The sequence below is a fragment of the Anabrus simplex genome, chromosome 11 (genome assembly GCF_040414725.1).
Source record: "Anabrus simplex isolate iqAnaSimp1 chromosome 11, ASM4041472v1, whole genome shotgun sequence".
Taxonomy (NCBI): domain Eukaryota; kingdom Metazoa; phylum Arthropoda; class Insecta; order Orthoptera; family Tettigoniidae; genus Anabrus; species Anabrus simplex.
This window is the reverse complement of record NC_090275.1, coordinates 35,104,241-35,123,034: the sequence shown is the minus strand read 5'-3', so window position 1 is coordinate 35,123,034 and position 18,794 is coordinate 35,104,241. Positions and strand designations below refer to the sequence as shown.

General features: G+C 39.0%; 1 protein-coding gene across 1 annotated transcript in view; it reads right to left on the bottom strand.

The window, feature by feature from the left end:
- Nucleotides 1-7,312: 7,312 nt before the first annotated feature.
- The window catches only part of mRpL49 (mitochondrial ribosomal protein L49), a 36,669-nt gene continuing 25,187 nt past the window's right edge, over nucleotides 7,313-18,794 (bottom strand). The window contains exon 4 of the mRNA XM_067155978.2: nucleotides 7,313-8,089. Within this exon, the coding sequence (XP_067012079.2) occupies nucleotides 7,943-8,089 (147 nt within the window). The 3' untranslated portion in view covers nucleotides 7,313-7,942. The remainder of the gene's footprint in view (nucleotides 8,090-18,794) is intronic.

Sequence of the window (18,794 nt, the reverse complement as noted above, 5' to 3'; positions counted from 1 at the left end):
CTCTTTTGTCTAGTCCAATTGCCCTCATTTTAATCAGTAATCTCCCATGATCTACTCTATCAAAAGCCTTGGATAAGTCAATATCGATACAGTCCATTTGACCTCCTGAATCCAAAATATCTGCTGTATCTTGCTGGATTCCTACAAGTTGAGCTTCAGTGGAATAACCTTTCCGAAACTCTAACTGCCTTCTACCAAACCAGTTAGTAATTTTGCAAACATGTCTAACATAATCAGAAAGACTGCTTTCCCACAGCTTACGAAATACACGTCAAGCTGACTGGCCTGTCATTTTCTGCTTTATGTTTGTCATCCTTTCCCTTGTACACTAGGGCTGCTATTGCAACTTTCCATTCATTTGGTATCGCTCCTTCATACAAACAGTAATCAAATAAGGATTTCAGATATGGCACTATATCTCAACTCATAATCTTTAATATATTATATTATTATTATTATTATTATTATTATTATTATTATTATTATTATTATTATTATTATTATTATACAATATTATCAAACCCATCTGCCTTTCTAGGTTTCAACTTTTGCATCTATCAACCTTACCCTGGCACAACTACAGGATTACAAACTATCCACTTCCTGTCCGTATCGCTATGACAATCTAAGAATCGAAGATTTATTTAGCCACCTAATCGATACCTATATGATAATGGACAACTAAAGGATGCAGTGTGGAACAAAACAACCTGGAGAACTATGAATCACAGAATCGCCAAAGGCTGAATTTGACAGAACAAAATCATCATAATTATATAACAGGTTTGTTTCAAAGAGTAGTTCTACATCAATTTTTATGAAATTATGTGTGTATAATAGCCAAGATTGTTTAAAGGTAGGTGATGAAGCTGGATAAAAAATCAGAAAATAACAGAGGAAGGCTAGGTACAAGGGCAAATCAAAAAGTAAGTTTCACTAGCTCGCCGCAAGAGCATGATGTTTTATGACCGTCGCCAATGTAGAGTAAATTACAGTGATTGTTGACACATCCGATAGGAAGGTTGGTGTAGTATCCCGTTGTGTTGTGTGCGCAGAGCAGTCTAGGCTCAATGGCGCGTCAACTGGATGTTCACTCCAAATTGGAAGTGCGTGCAACTATCAGATTTCTATGGGCTAAACGGCTCAATTGCACAGACATATATTGTGAAATCAGTGCTGTATATGGTGAGCATGCAAGGTATTGTAAAGTGGTGTAAGCAATTTGACGCCGGACGCACGGATCTCAAGGACAAATATCGCGAAGGCAGGCCTGCAACATCCAATACCATTGCAAATGTTGACCATGTGGATGGGATCATTACAGAGAATCAGCGCAAAACACTGCAGGAAAATGCCAGCCTGCTGAACATTTCGCATGGCAGTGTGTTCTCCATTGTTCACCAGCCCCTTGGATTCCGTAAACTGTGTCAAAGATGGGTTCCACGTCTGCTCACCGATGTTCACAAGAGACCACATTTCCAATGGTCACTGGCATTTTTGCAATGGTATTCTGTGGAGGGTAAATTTCTGCTGTGAATCATCACAGGGGATGAAACGTGGGTCCACCACTTCACCTCCGAAACAAAGAGAACATGATGGAATGGGTGCACACCACATCACCACCACGAAAGAAGGCCAAGGTCCAACCTTCAGCAGGAAAGGTAATGGCGACAGTGTTCTTTGACATGGAGGATGTGGTGCAATTGGATTTTATGCCGAAAAGTATGACAATCAACTCGGCCTCGTATTGTCAAACGTTGAACCGGTTTCGTTAGAGAATTAAAGAAATGCGGCGGGGAAAATTGAGCGCCGGTGTGATTTTGTTGCACGATAATGTAATACCTCACACGGCACATCAAACGTCCAAACTGCTGCAGCGATTCAATTGGGAGGCATGACAATATCCTCCATACAGTCCAAACTTACTGCCATGCGATTTTCATGTGTTCGGTAAGCTGAAAAAGGATCTCGGTGAACGATTCCGAAACAATGAGGAGGTGAAGGCAGCTGTCTCCAGATGGTTACATAGCGCTGGAGGTGATTTCTACGCATCTGGAATCGAAAAGTTGATTGGCCGTTCCGAGAAATGTTTACGGTCTCTTGAGGACTATGTGGAAAAGTGAACTTACATTGTATGTTGTCATAGGCGTGTTGCCTTTGTGTAGAAGGTTTCATAAATGGCCATACTTGGAAGTGTAACTTAATTTTTTTGCCCTCATATCTTCGATTTATTCATGAGAGTGATTACAGTAAGTTTCCCCAACATATCCTGCCCTATATTGTTTTTACTGCCTCCACAATGCATTTCAATTACTTTTTATTGTTCAGCATTTAATAATGCCCGTGGTTATTAACACAATTTTTGGAAAGTAAAGGAAGAAATTTAAAATCTTGTACTAATTCTCAATTCCAAGCAGGCGTAATTTACAATAAACACAATCCTGCATCAAAGTTGATTCCAAAATACAGTACTTCCAAGGAGATTTAAATGACTTAAATGCAACGTTGGTTTGTGATAAAACTTAAATATTCTAACACACTGCAAATCTTTTTTATTTTCCAATTTGCTTTATAAAGCACCGACACAGATAGGTCTTATGGTGACGTTGGGATAGGAGTGAGAAGGAGGTGACCGTAACCTTAATTAAGGCACAGCCCCAGTATTTGCCTGGTATGAAAATGGGAAACGATGGAAAATCATCTTCAAGGCTACCGATAGGGGGATTCAAACCCGCCATTTGCTGAATGTAAGCTCACAGCTACACGAATCTAACCACACTGCTAATTCACTTCACGAACTTTTCCGTAAATACTGATTACAGGTGTGGTGATAGTGATTATTATTGTTTTAATAATAATACTGTTATTTGCTTTATGTCCCACTAATTACTTTTTTTACTGTTTTCGGAGATGCCTAGGTGCCAGAATTTAGTCCCACAGTTCTTTTGCGTGCCAGTAAATCTACCGACACAAAGCTGTCGTGTTTGAGCACCTACAAATACTGCCAGACTGAGTCAGGATCGAACCTGCCAAGTTGGGGTCAGAAGGCCAGCACCTCAACCGTCTGAGCCACTCAGCCCGGCTATTATTATTGTTTTAAGGGGAAGTACAAATAGATAACAATTCCCTCTTAACTCTAATCAGAAGAGAAAAAACTTCAAGATAACCCTTCCAATAATGAGGTATTGGCAGAAGAAAAGGAGGGGCCACAAAAATTCAAATCCCTATGCCTCGCAAACCTAATACTGTCCGGTCCAAAGAGAATCATATTGACTGAGGGAGGTCAGATAAGGATGAAAGTGGGAAGCCGGGTACGAGTACATGGAAGCTCTGTCAGATTCAGCGAGGTTATTCACAAACTCATGCTCAGGTCGAGAGCTCCCATTTTAGTCACCACTTACAACAGACAGGGCATACTGTGAATGTAGGCTATTCTCTTCCACTGCCCATAGGTATATCATGGGATCACAAGCAAAACACGTTAAGTCAGTTTTTAGAACATTTCACACTTCCCTATGCAATTTCTTCTGGTCTATTCTCTGGTGATATACCTTAGGTCATAAATTGAATTTTTGTTCTGTATTGAAGTGCAATAATAAGAAATAAATTGACAACCCTTGCCTGCTTCCTATAGGATGTCAGTGATTTGTTCTACATCAGACATTAGATGTACTGTATATTTCACTCTAGAGGTGAGTCTCAAAAATAATTTTTCTCCTTTTTTTCCTTTTCTGTTTGTTTATTCATTCCTAATTCTGGCTGTCATTTTCAGATTTACTTCATTGCTTGAGATCCTAAATCAGCTTAAAAGACATCATCATATTATCACAAGAAGATCACAATCATCATTTTTGTTGTTATATGTATTTTAATGTTATACTTATTCCTGCAACATTGTCTTTATCGGTATATACACATGTTTTAGTTATCACATGATCTGAGATACTCGTACTCCTTATTTTGGCTGAAGATGGCCACTCTGAAACTAGTGCCAAGACTAATGTAATTTACTTGATATATTGTATTGTAAAGGTTGAACCTCTTGTCAATTTATTTCTTATATGTCTTAGGTCATTCAAAGTCGTTGGGCACTGAATGTTTAAATTTCTATTTTCTTGCCAAGTATCAAGACAGGAATTTCTTCAGGTAAAATACATTAATAATTTCATCTACAAAAACTATCATTTAATAATTTTAAAGAGAAATATTCTTATTCTAAGAGCAGATGAAAGAATGCTGAAACCTTTAAACCTGCCTGTTCTTTCCACAAGGAAGATTTATTTACTTAATGCATTTTGCTTGTAAACCCACAAATATTGTTGACAAGGGGCTGATACACATTTGTTCAGTTCATTTACATCTGTAGTATAATAGTTGAACTTATAGAAATTAATTCCCTATATGAAAACTTGATTGAACATCGAATGGAACATTATGATTCTGCGACTATTACCGATAACTGAATGCACTTTAGTCTATGAGCCAATTTCTAATTTACAACTAGGATCATTGTGCTCTTTAATACATTGCTGACCAGGTGCTCCTTATGCTGTACATCACCTGTGGCTGGCCATTTCCTGAATAACTTAATGTGAAAGCGCACGCATAGAATCAAATTAACCTGGCTTCACTAACCTTGTACTGATTGTGATAAAAATTTACTGTAAACCTTCTGTAGGACTCCTAATAATGTTTTCTGGTGTGGGAAGTTGTGTAGCAATGATCTTGGTGAAGGGGCACACAGCAAATGTGTACAGATTTCACATTGTTTTGAAGGGTGTATATCTTCAGCATCACTACTCACACTTTCTTCAGAAGAGCTTTCAATATCGAACTCGCATTCTTCAAAGTTACTTGGGCATTCTGAATAATTATCTGTATACAGTTCATTAAATATTTCATCCAGATATAAACATGCGGTCAGTCTGGGAAAACGCCATCTCGCCCATCATATGGCTCTTTGAATGACGTAAACATGAGGTTGGAAGACTAAGAAAATTAAACATAAAACAGAAGAAGAATGAAAAGTAAAGGTAGCATGAATAAACAAAACCAACACCAAGATTCTATCAACCTTGACTGCTAGCTAGTATCAGAAGTTCCAACAGATGTCACCGAATGTACAAGTTTCATAAACACGAGTTAACTTGGGACCTGTCAGCAATGTTCGGCCAGCCAAACACAAGTAGATTCTGGTCCCGTCAACAATGTGTTTACACTTCAGGCTGCTCTTACATTTAGTAATGCACCCTTTCCATAGAACTTCACACTGCTGAACATTTGAGCATTATCGCTACGAGTGTGTGAATAAATCGTGTTAAGTTTCCTCTGATGGCTGACCATATCTCTTCGTACTCCTTGTCATTCAGCTATGCATGATTCTTCATTGCTCTCACAGATAGCAACACATGTGAATATGGAACCGGTACCGTAGCAGGGAGTACCGGTAGTCAAGTTGTTCGAACTGGTTCTACCCAGTTTCATCGCTGGCATATCCCAGTCAGGACTTTTCCTCTTCCAAATTACGTTACACAAGGCTGATAATCACATTGCTTTGCCCCTTTAAACAATTAACACTACCATTTCATGTAATATATCAACAATTTGCATTAACGATTACAATCTTGTAGACACGATATGGGTTTATACCATGTCAAGAAAACAAGGTGAAACTGTCTACGTTTCGCAGAAACTTTGCTCCGCGTCTTCAGAAGAAAATCTCAACTGTTCACAAGGAAGACTTCTCCAGTAACGAAAGTTTAATTTAGACATTAGTAATGGAAGTGTAAGTGGTACATTCATTTGTCACCAGGTGGCTGACTGTATGCAGTACAGAGCTAGCATTCGAAGTGGAAGCTGACGGCACCATCAGAATCGAGTCCGGGAGGGGGGGGAGCACAAAACAGGTGTACATACATATGAAAGTATGACACTGACACAAGTCTGGAAAGAAACATCTGATGATGAGGAACGTACAAATTTGGAAAACACGAAGCAAAATAACAATAGTGAAAGGACAGGGAAGAGAACTATCTACGCAAATCCTTAATGGCTGGCATGGGTTGTTCTCTTCCCTGTCCTCTCACTACTGCTATTTCGTTTCGTATTTTCCTAATTTGTACATTCCTCATCATCAGATGTTTCTTTCCAGGCTTGTGTCAGTGTCATACTTTCACATGTGTGTACACCAGTTTTTCTCTCTCTCACACACACACACCCCCTTCGCTCCCAGACCGATTCTGATGGTGCCATCAGCTTCTGTTTCGAATTCTGGCGCTGTACTGCATACAGTGAGACATCTGGCGACGGAAGAACGCACCACTTACACTTCTGTTACTAACGTCTAAATTCAAACTTTCATTACTGGAGAAGTCTTCCTCGTGAGCAGTCGAGATTTTCTTCTGAAGACGCGGAACAAAGTTCTCTGTGAAAGGTAAACAGTTTCATCTTGTTTTCTTGACATGGCATAAGCCCAAATCATGTCTACAAGTACGGGCTGTGAAAGCATCAATGTTAAGATTACAATCTTGTCCAAGTCTTGAAATTACTTTGAACCAAGAATTCTTATTGCTCTGCTATTGACTTCAAACTGGGTTTTCTTCCACTCAGTTTGATTCATAACACTGAAGTCCCCACCAGATATTTGTGTGTTCCTTTTGTCCTAGTCTTGGTAATATGCTTTATCTTCTTCTGTATAATAATATTTCAGGCTGCACCACAAAATGATGCTTCGGCCAGTATTCATAGTTAGCTACTTATTTGTCTAACAAGACCAACTTAATAAAACCTTTCTAGTATTCATAGTACCGGGCGAGTTGGCCGTGCGCGTAGAGGCGCGTGGCTGTGAGCTTGCATCCGGGAGATAGTAGGTTCGAATCCCACTATCGGCAGCCCTGAAGATGGTTTTCCGTGGTTTCCCATTTTCACACCAGGCAAATGCTGGGGCTGTACCTTAATTAAGGCCACGGCCGCTTCCTTCCAACTCCTAGGCCTTTCCTATCCCATCGTCGCCATAAGACCTATCTGTGTCGGTGTGACGTAAAGCCCCTAGAAAAAAAAAAAAAAAAAAAAAGTATTCATAGTGGTTCATGGAGTACTTGTCTTGATTAAGTTAGTCAGTCTTGATTAATGCTCTGCACAATAAATTCTAACTTTATAATATGAGAATATGCAAAGACATTGTTACAAGATTTGAATATGGGAGTTGTCCTTTAGTATGCAAATAATTTTTTTTGTTGAAATGGAGGTGAGAAGGAAGTATGGCAATCATCTTGCTGTTGCAAATGGTACAAAGAGAAATAAAACAGGCTAATATTTCCAAACATTCTTTAATTCTGACAATATATTTTCTGCTAAGAGCTATAAACTTTTATTTTAAATTCAAATAAAACTTAAGTATTAATCTCAGTTACATGAATGAAAAATTTATGCCGGCGGTACATGTCATCCATATTAAATGACCCTAACCTCATTGATATTTTACAATATGCCATTATGTTACATTTAACTCCTATATTTTCATTATATGAAACTTACCAGAAAGCTTCCTATTACATAAAATCTCAGGCAAACTGAAACAAGTCAAGGCTCCCCTTGACTTGATGAAGTTCAACTAACTTCACTGAACAAGCAGCATTTAAATAGCTATCGCTAGAACTGCAATAAGTTCATAACGTTGAACTTCATGAAGCAAATTGCTATTAAGTATAACTTAATTTGTAGAAAGATGATCATATGTACCGACTTTAGATTATAACTGAAAAATAGCTTGGTGACACTTTTAGCAATGCATCATACAAGAACCATTCTTAATAAAGTATATTTAATTGAAGACTAATATTGATTAATAGAAGGGTACACTTTCTGGCACAAATCATTACTGACAATAACATTACAATAGGTACACACTTCCAAAAATGTTCAGTCCTTAACATTCAGTGCTTCAGAATCCTTTACTCAAGAGCCACTCTTGACAGTAGTGTACATGGTCACCTTTAAAGAAAATATGGCCACATTGTTCATGTACTTGAGAAGTTACAATCTTCTGGTTCTTTTCTTCTAAGTAGTCCTTCAGCTCCTTTTCCAAAGCCTGAAACACATAAAACAACATTGGTATTTATGCTCCTCAAAGTCCAATAGCATACTTTTGTATAGAAAAACATTTCAGGAGACAAAATGTTCCCACCAAAAGCTAGGAAGGCTTTATTTATCCTGGCCAGCAGGCGCGGTTCTGCCTTTAGGTCACATGGTCACGTGCCCCTCCACCGATTAAAACTATTATAAAAATCAGAACAACATTATGCACAATTAGTGTCATGACCATCTTCAGTGAGTTCAAGAGGCTATGATTCACCATGGTTGTACTTGTTCTAGCAGCCCTGGACTAAACTAGGCAACATAGTAAAGGTCTAATCCTGGATGGGACCGACTCGTTCTTATAACTGAACATCATCCCCTCATTCTGCGAGCTGTGAGGGGTGAAGGGGGTTATGGCAAATTCCATTGACCCCGTCACAGTATTTCTACGACGTGACACTTCAGCGCTAGTTCGTATTTTGAACTTACTTCTACAGCCTACTAGATAGCACCCAGCTACTTTCTTGTCGGCATATGTATTATTAACGCACGCAAAAGTAGTGTTTGTAGCAAACCTGTGCTTACCTTGTACGTCTGTTAGATTAATCGTGTCCATCGGTGTCGATGTTCATTGTAAGTCTGAAAAGTGTGTGAAGATTACTGTGATGTATCTGAGTGTATTCCTGTGCGAGCATAAGTGTTTTTAAAATGAATTAAGTGAGCTACTTACAAACAGATTCGCTTAATTACGAAAACAGATTTTTAGCTAAAGAAATGGGCCGACCAAGACCAGAGCTTAGCATAAATCAAGTGTTCGAAGATAAAAATAGAACCTACAATCACAATTTTATATGCAAGAAATAAAAAGGTAAGATGAATTTAATTGATTTGATTCCTAATGTTCCTAATATGTTCAACGTACCCCACCTATTTTTATCATCACGAGCCGCCACTGCTGGCCAGTCCAATTTAATACAAGCTTATCTAAGCATACCAACTGACTAAAGATACCTACAGTAAGAAGAATTTCTCAAGAAAAATATTTTAAAAACTACAAAACAGTAATCAAACCAGAGAGTCTATATGCCACAGAATGCATGTTCTCTATGAAAGCTGGTGAAATAGAAGAGATAGAGGAAAAGAAAAGGAAAATAATGAGGAAAATCTGGGGACCATTGAAAACGGAGGGAGGAGATTTTAGACATAGGAGGAATAAATATCTATACAAGGACAAAGAAAATGAACGGATGTCAGACACTATCAGAAAGAAGAGAAATTATTTTGGTCACATAATGAGGATGGAAAACAACAGATTGACAAAACGAGTGTTGAACAAAATTTACAAAAGCAAGAAAAGGCAACTAGTGGATCCAAGGTAAAAAAGACAGAACAACTTTCACAAGATTGATACAAAATTTTAAGGGTTTCCAGGGGAAGGAGAATAGGAAAGGTCACAAGAAAAGAGGAAACAGCAAAGTGAAAGGAAGAAGAACTATTGGAAGTCAAGAAAAGAAGGGTCAAGATGAATGCACAGGGTTACTTTCCGTGGTCCTTAGATTGCCAAATTTGAAAAGAAGACGACAATATTATCTACAGAATATAAATAAAATTATAATTTCATCAGTTCACTTCAAATCTTTCAAATTTTTAAGTCGGAATAGGTATACAAAAGTATACGACACTACAGGGAAATGGCTAAACAGAGATTTCTCAAAGACCAAAATTTAAGTTAAGGGACAGTCGAGTTGTACACTAGGCTATATATTATTTGATTGGTTTACAGTGGCATCACAGCAGTAAGGAGGCCAAAACAGGAAAATTCAAATTTCTCTGTTAATACAAGCCACATCAAAAAACTATACAGGATAAAACTTGTGCAAATTATGATTTCCATTGTTTTACATTTCATGCGATTTTACTGTACAAGGAATAATAATGGAGATATTCATGGTTTTACATTTTCCACAAACTTCTTAATATCTCCAAAATTATTAGGGAAAAATTTACAGAAGATACACTTTCCAATCTTTCATATCTGATATACTGTATTTTTATTATTGTAAGAGTTAAAATAACAGAGAAAGTCCATCCATGGGAGTGGTTGTTGAAATGATTGCTTTTACGAGCTTCAAAACTATGTAGTCTTTATTCCCTATTAATCAGGAACATAATTAATATGACTATCAAAATGAGTAGAAAATCAAGAAGGAATGATCAGTTCAAGAATAAGAGGGAAAGGAATCCTAAGGGATGGGGTTGGTTAAAAAGCCTAGGCATTGAATGTTCTAATATTGCGGAGCCAGACATGGCCTACAATGTACTAAGCTCCTCACAAAGGGCTGGTGTTATAATAGAGGTTTAAACTGTTGGTTCTGTTTAAACTTCGGTTTATCTGTTAGTCGCGTATTATAAAACTTTTAAAGTTAAATTTTTTTTCATGATTGGTCCGTATTGAATAGAGGAATATACAATATTAAATAGAAGGAAGGATCCACCTTTCAATACTCTGTTATTAATATGAACCAAATAGAAGTTACAAACTGTTCATCTGGGACTGGTTTCAACAACAACTAGCAACATAACTGCATAACACAAGTTCAATTTCATAATGAGTTATCCTTCAAGTTTTCATCTTGGAACAAGTCCTTTAACTCGTTATTGACCTCAAATACAACATCTTCATACGTCTTCATATGTGAATGCGGCACAACAAGATTGTACTAGACCTGCTTATGAACTTCAACTGGATTTGTTTCAGCACAAAATAGTGTTGTTCTTTTTACTCTTTTGACTGTGATCATTGTGTTACGAACATCAACTGGAATTGCTTCGTCACAAAATAGTGTTAATTTTTCTACATTCTCTTTTTGTCTGTGATCATTGTGTTATGTGTTTTTAGATCTTTATGACATAATTTTTGCACTGCTTTGCTAACTGGCTGATGATGACACTTCAAATGTGTTGAAACCGGTCCCAAATGAACAGGTTGTAACTTCTATTTGGTTCAACTTAATGACAGAGTATTGAAAGGTGGATCCTTCCTTCTATTTAGTATTGTATATTATTAATCTATTTAACTATAGATTAATTTTACTGCCACTCATCCACTGTTTAAACTGAAGTTTAAGAATACATAACCTTACAACATGGCAGAATGAATGGATCTCGAAGATATTTTTGAGGTGTTTGAAGAAATACTAAGTGATGATGAAGAAGTGGTTCAAATCATTGAACGACCACCGGCACCACAAGTTTTTCAAGCAAGGGCACGTCACTTTCATATATGGAATGAAACAGAGTTTTAAATAGGTTTTGGCTTACAAAACAGACTGTCATAACCCTACTTCAGCAAATTGGTGCTAGAATAAAAATGCAATGAAAAGGTAAGAGTGTAAAAATGACTTTTTGAACTGTTTGAATATCAAAAGTGTAAATTTTAGAAAAGAAAGTAACTTTCTTCTATTTCAGAAATCATGCTGCAGAACCCCTCAGTCAGCTACCAAATAGCATTGCAGTTTCATGCCTCCAGTAATAAGTTTATTACAATGGGAGATTTAGGAGGAATTCATAAGGCCACTGTTTCACGGACTATATCAATATCTCTGTACTAATTGCACAAACAATTCTATTTCCTTAGAAGTAAAATTAGGTCAATGTTTATTGTTTTTATCCACCATATTACCTACAAGAAGTAAACAAAGCATTATTGATGGTCATTTTTTCTTGCAAGTCACTGCACAACATTATTGACAGTCTTTTCTCACAAGTCACTGCTACCAAGATCGTATATTTCCTTCTTCACCTCAGTTTAACTTAGGCCGGCCATCATATGACTCAACATCAGTTTAAACTCAAGTTACAATTTAACTCAATCTTCAGTTTAACCCTTCACTATATTACCGGCCCTAAGTGGGAAATATCGGAATACTAGTCAGACCATAGTAGGTTCAGTAGTTTGAATCCCACATTGCAACAATATTTTTACTTGTACATGGAACTTCAATTTTCAAACAGGGCAGTCCTTGCCACATTCAACTAGTTTTCTTTTTTTGGCTAATTTGCTTAACGTCGCACCAACACAGATAGGTCTTATGGCAGCGATGGGATAGGAAAGGCCTAGGAATAGGAAGGAAGCGACCGTGGCCTTAATTAAGGTACAGCCCCAGCATTTGCCTGGTGTGAAAATGGGAAACCACGGAAAACCATCTTCAGGGCTGCCAAAAGTGGGATTTGAACCCATTATCTCCCAAATGCAAGCTCACAGCCGCGCGCCTCTAACAGCACGGCCAACTCGCCCGGTCATTCAACTAGTAAAACTCTGGTACATAACTTAATTTTACTATAGTTTGTAGGAAACCTGAACTTTCACCACACTCGGCAAACCACAGCCAGCTACAAGTATGTTGGCTATCAGCTTAATGGGAATAAACGTATGCCACTGCTATGCTTACTGCTTGTTTATTAATACTATGGTTAGTCCTGTTTTTTGTTAACTCTGAGGACAAATAATGACCCATTAGAGACAATGATTTTTTTATTTTATTTTTTAGAATTTGCTTTATGTTGTACAGACATACACAGGTCTTATGGCAATGATAAAATAGGGCAGGGTTAGGAGTAAGCAGCCGTGGCCTTAATTAAGGTACAGCCCCAGCATTTGCCTGTTGTGAAAATGGGAAACCATCTTCAGGGCTGCTAACAGTGGGATTCGAACCCACTATCTCCTAAATGCAAGATGACAGCTACATGCCCCAAACCACGCGGCCACTCCTTTGGTCAGAAACATTGCTAAGGAGTGAGTTAGCTATGCGATTAGGGTCACGTAGCTGTGAGTTTGCATTTTTGGGAGATGGTGAGTTGCAACCCCCTTGAGGGCAGCCCTTAAGACGGTTTTCAGTGGTTTCCCGTTTTCACACCAGGCAACCATTCCATCGTCACCACAAGACCTCTCTGTGTCAGTGCAACATAAAACAGAGAGAGAGAGAAAAAAGGACACATCGCGTATGGCCTTGACTGAGACTTTCTGTAGCATTCACGCTGTTTTTAGGTAGTCATTCAAGAGTGGGTGGCATAAAACTACATTATAACAGACAGCTGGTTCACATGATATAAATATAATTGTTTTTCTGCCTGCGTATTTTGAATTATTTTTGGCTAATAATTTGTTTTTACCTTGGAAAAGGTGTGTAATGATGCTTTAATCTTTGGTTTAATTTTTGTAGCCGGGCTGAGTGGCTCAGACGACTGAGGCGCTTTTGAACCCAACTTGGCAGGTTTGATCCTGGCTCAGTCCGGTGGTATTTGAAGTTTAAAAAAAAATTTTTTTGGCTAAATGGTTAGCGTGCTGACCTTTGCTCACAGGGGTCCCGGGTTCAATTCCCGGCTGGGTCGGGAATTTTAACCATCAGTGGTTAATTTCGCTGGCATTGGGGCTCGATGTATGTGTCGTCTTCATGATCATTTCATCCTCATCATGACGCACAGGTCGCCTACGGGCGTCAAATCAAAAGACCTGCACCTGGCGAGCCGAACAAGTCATCGGACACTCCCGGCACTAGAAGCCATACGCCATTTCATTTCAAGGTGCTCAAATATGTCAGCCTCATGTCGGTATATTTAGTGGCACATAAAAGAACTCCTGCAGGACAAAATTCTAGCACCTCGACATCTCCGAAAACCGTCAAAAGTAGTAAGTGGGACGTAAAAAAAATTAATAAAATTATTTAATTTTTGTCTCTCTGTGGAAGTCATCATTATCATCAATTCTCCAGCAGGCAGGGAGTAGAAATGAAGAGGCCCACATGGAATGCCGAGGTTTGAATCCCAGTCAATTCTGGGTTGAGATTTTCATCTCAAAAATCACGTGGCATCAGGAAAGGTATGTGGCCTTAAACCCAGCCAAAACCAAATTGACCTAGGTGACTCCAGTGACCCCAGAAATGACTGGATATTATTATTATTATTATTATTATTATTATTATTATTATTATTATTATATAATATATTTTGGCCCTTTAAGGAGCACAGAGAACTATTAGACTTCTTGTTCTTTTTTTTTTTTTTTTTTTTTTTTGCTATGGGCTTTACGTCGCACCGACACAGACAGGTGTTATGGCGACGATGGGATAGGAAAGGCCTAGGAGTTGGAAGGAAGCGGCCGTGGCCTTAATTAAGGTACAGCCCCAGCATTTGCCTGGTGTGAAAATGGGAAACCACGGAAAACCATTTTCAGGGCTGCCGATAGTGGGATTCGAACCTACTATCTCCCGGATGCAAGCTCACAGCCGCGCACCTCTACACGCACGGCCAACTCGCCCGGTACTTCTTGTTCTTATCTTCTCTCAAAAGTTTCTCATCCTCTTACTATGGGTCTGTCACCGTTCTTGAGTCCAAACATTTTTGAGTTTCAAATTTCTTGGATATGAACTTGTATGAGTTAAATTTCTATAAATAGTCCATGTGGTTGCCTGAGGGTCAATACTGACTTCTGTGAGAATCTTTTTGGTGTCTACTAGTCAATGTACTTTGGTTTGTTGGTTTCCATACTGATGAGGAGGAATATTTTCTTGATCAATTGCATTCGTCCTATATTCCATAGAATTTTATGTCTTTTCTATGCGACTACAGTGAATAATTCATTCATCATTGAACAGTTCCAGTTTCCGGGTACTGTTAATGAGCCTCTTCCACTTCTTCCTGTTCATATACAACTTGTCATGGAGAACATCATCCACTGTCCATCCTCTGGTAACTAGATCAACCTTGATCATGTCCATCCATTGGGTTTTAGGTTTTCCTGCAGGTCTTTTCCCATCCACCTGTCTTTCCAAACTTATTCTGGCTGTTCTTGTAGGCTCAATCTTCACCACATGCCTGTACCACAGTAGTCTGGATGTGCTGATTTGGTCTAACAGGGATGTCTTTATTCCGGCCTCTTTCCTCACCTCCTCATTTCTTAACTTGTCCATCTTGGGCTTCTGGATGGTGGATCTAAGAAATTTCATCTCTGATGCTTGCAGTTTTGATGAATCTCTTTGTGTGAGGGTGCACGCTTCAATACCATAGGTCAATATTGGTATGAAATAGCTGTTAAACATCATCAGTTTGGCCAGTTTTGGAATCATGTCATCCCATAAAAGTGTTCTTACTTGTTGGTAGAATCCTGATCTCTTTTGCACTCTGTTTGTAATTTCCTTTCTGACCAAATTATCACCGGAGATTACACTTCCAAGGTAAGGAAAACTATCCACACACATTTTTTTTTTTGCTATTGGCTTTACGTCGCACCGACACAGATAGGTCTTATGGCGACAATAGTACAGGAAAGGGCTAGGACTGGGAAGGAAGTGGCCGCGGCCTTAATTAAGGGTGTGAAAATGGGAAACCATGGAAAACTGTCTTCAGGGCTGCCAACAGTGGGGTTCGAACCCGCTATCTCCCGAATGCTGGATACTGGCCGCACTTCAGTGACTGCAGTTATCGAGCTTGGTGTCCACACACTCTAGCTGGTGGTCTCCTAGTTTTACACTTGCTGGACGCCCTTCTCTGCTGACTGCCATCACCACTGTCTTGGTCTCGCTGATGTTGAGGTTATATTCCTGGAACTGGGATTTCCATACGTTGAGTCTGGTCTGTACTTCCTCTTCTGTTTCACCCCAAATCATGATATCAGCAAAGGCCACTGCATTCAGTACACCTTCCTTGACGTTCTTCATTATACTGTCCATATAATAATAATAATAATTTTGTGTGGCTATGTCTAGCCGAGTACAGCCCTTGTAAGGCAGACCCTCCGATGAGGGAGGGCGGCATCTGCCATGTGTAGGTAACTGCGTGTTATTGTGGTGGAGGATAGAGTTATGTGTGGTGTGTGAGTTGCAGGGATGTTGGGGACAGCACAAACACCCAGCCCGCGGGCCATTGGAATTAACCAATGAAGATTAAAAGCCCCAAACCGGCCGGGAATCGAACCCGGGACCCTCTGAACCGAAGGCCAGTACGCTAACCATTCAGCCTTACAAGTTGTCCATTTCATGACTGTATCGATGAGTATAATCAAGAAGTTAGTATAAATAACCACCTAATCGATACTTTATTATTGCCTCAGGCAAAATTGAATATAAATTAGCACTTACAGGACATGTTTCGACCACTTAGTGATCCTCTTCAGCTGTATAAAGAAAGAACTGAGAAGAAAAAACATTACGACAATAAGCACAAATAATAAAAGTGCACATTGTCCTAATGTTTTTTCTTCTCAATTCTTTCTTTATACAGCTGAAGAGGACCACTAAGTGGTCGAAACATGTCCTGAAAGTGCTAATTTATATTCAATTTTGCCTGAGGCAATAATAAAGTATCAATTAGGTGGTTATTTATATTAACTTCTTAACCATTCAGCCAACGAGTCGGACATTTTGTCCATAACAGCGATGAACAGTAGTGGGGACAGCGCACTTCCTTGCTGAACTGTACTCTTGGTCACAAACCTTGATGATCGACCTTCCCCAATTTGTACACAGCTAGTACAGTCTTTGTACTACATCTGAATTTTCCTTACCAGTCCTTCAGGAACATTTCTTTTCCTTGGGCACTCCCAGATCTTATCTTTTATAACCCTATCATAGGCCTTTTCTATATCCAGGAATACAATGACCAGGTTCTTGCCTTTCTCCCAATACTTTTCCATCAGCATCCAGGTGCTAAAAATGAGAACCATTGTTGATCTGTTACCTCTGAATCCATATTGCTCCTCCTCTAATTGTGGTTCAATGATGGTTCTCAATCTCCTTTATATTATCTTCTCTAGAATTTTTAGCCCATAAGACAGAAGTGTTATTCCTCTATAGTTGGTGGGTTTCCGTCTGCTGCCTTTCTTAAACAGGAGAATGATAACGCCCTTGCTCCCACCTGCAGGTAATTTTTTGCCTGCCCATACGGCATTTAGTACTTTGTGCAGCCATTGTATACCCTGGATGCCTGCTGCCTTCATTATGTCCGCATTCACTTCATCTGCACCCAAAGGTTTTCCTTTAGGCATAGATTTTTAAGGTTGTCTCAGTTTCTGTCCAGGTGATGGGAGGTTCCTCGTTGTAGGCTTGGATTTCCAGTTCTGTATTGAACCATATTGTCATATGCTCCAATTAATTAATATTTGATTATGTATAACACTGTGGGTTTATTTATTAAAGCATAACTGCATGAGAGTTAGACAAAGGCCAGAAGAGAGAAGGGCCACGTCTTTGTTAGAGCCAAGCCGGTATCCATCTAGCAGAAACGTTTATTTCAAGTCTGAAAGGAGCCGTTGAGCGAGAGCAGTCACGTAGCTCCATTGTGCTAGAGTTCAAATTCAACAGAGCGAGAGTTGGAGGGGAGGATATTTGAAGATTGGGATCCACCAGACAACAAAACCAGGTTGACCAACCTCGTCTCCGCAGGAGTGGGATCATTTGAATATAAGAGGAGAAGTCCGTCACTGTGCCATAATTCCACAGTTTTGACCTATTCAGTAATCGAGATTAGAATTACTATCTACCTGAGTATGAAAATATTGACTACTTGTGTTCTATTGAGTATAATATGCATTTTAACGGAAAGCTGTTTGAACTTGTGTGGTCGTTGAGAGAGAAGCGCCATTATTCGGTTTTCTGCAACGCTTTAAAAGAGAGAATGGTAGGACAACAGCTCTCATTCGATTTCCATAAATCGCATTCGCTGAGTCACTGCTAATTCGTTTGTGAGCCGTTTGGTGTTGATGTATTTTGAACTTAGTCGCACGCTAGAAGCGAGCTTTTTCTTTACGACTGTGTAAATTCAACCACACACTGCTGTGCAGTGCAAACTGCTTAATCGTTTGTTAGTAAAGGTATATTTGAAAGAAAGATAGTTACCTCGATCTAGATGTTTGTAATGGTGATGACACCAAGGTGCGGGCTGGTAGATAAGATGCACTAGAAAGATCATTTTTCAAGTTGTATGTTTAAAATTAAATGTCAAGACAGAGTGGCACTTGCTTTGTTTGAGAAACGTAAATGTTGTTCAGGGCTAAATGCATGCTCTAGCCCATGACAGTGCATATAATTTAGATGGATGGGATGAAGGGATAAGATAGTGGTAGGTGTGTTTCATTTCATTTATGTTCATTAGAGTATCCCATTTTATGTTTTTTTTTCTTTGTGTGATTTTTATAGGGAGATTTAGAATAGAGTCTTTATTCGGTAAATAGGGTGTATGCCCTCAGTGTCGTTTTGGGTAAGAATATTTTAACATCAGTAGAGCAGGATGTATTTTTTTCTCTATGCACGTAGCACGACTTTTCAGATATGACTACGATATGTGCGGTAAAGCTACAAATGGCGCTGATTAAGATAGGGTCTTTAAATATGCAAGGAAGGCAAGTTCTGGAACGTGAAGGGTTGAACCAAGGAAATATCAGTTAAAGAGGCCAGAGGTACACATGAATGGCCAATGAAGCCGTATATATGCGAGATAGGCTTGAAGCCATATTTATCTGCTGAGAGCAGAGTTATGTGTTAAAATAACCAGTTTGTATATTCGTGTAATGAAAGCAGTGGCTGTAGTTGTTTGTTGAAAGAGAGGTTTTGTGTCTCGAGTTGAAGAAGAAAGATCGGCTTAGACCCGACAATTTATCTCCCATAGCAGGTAGCCGAAGACAGCTGACAGAGCTGTGGGCCCTTCAAGTGAAAGTAGTTTCGAGG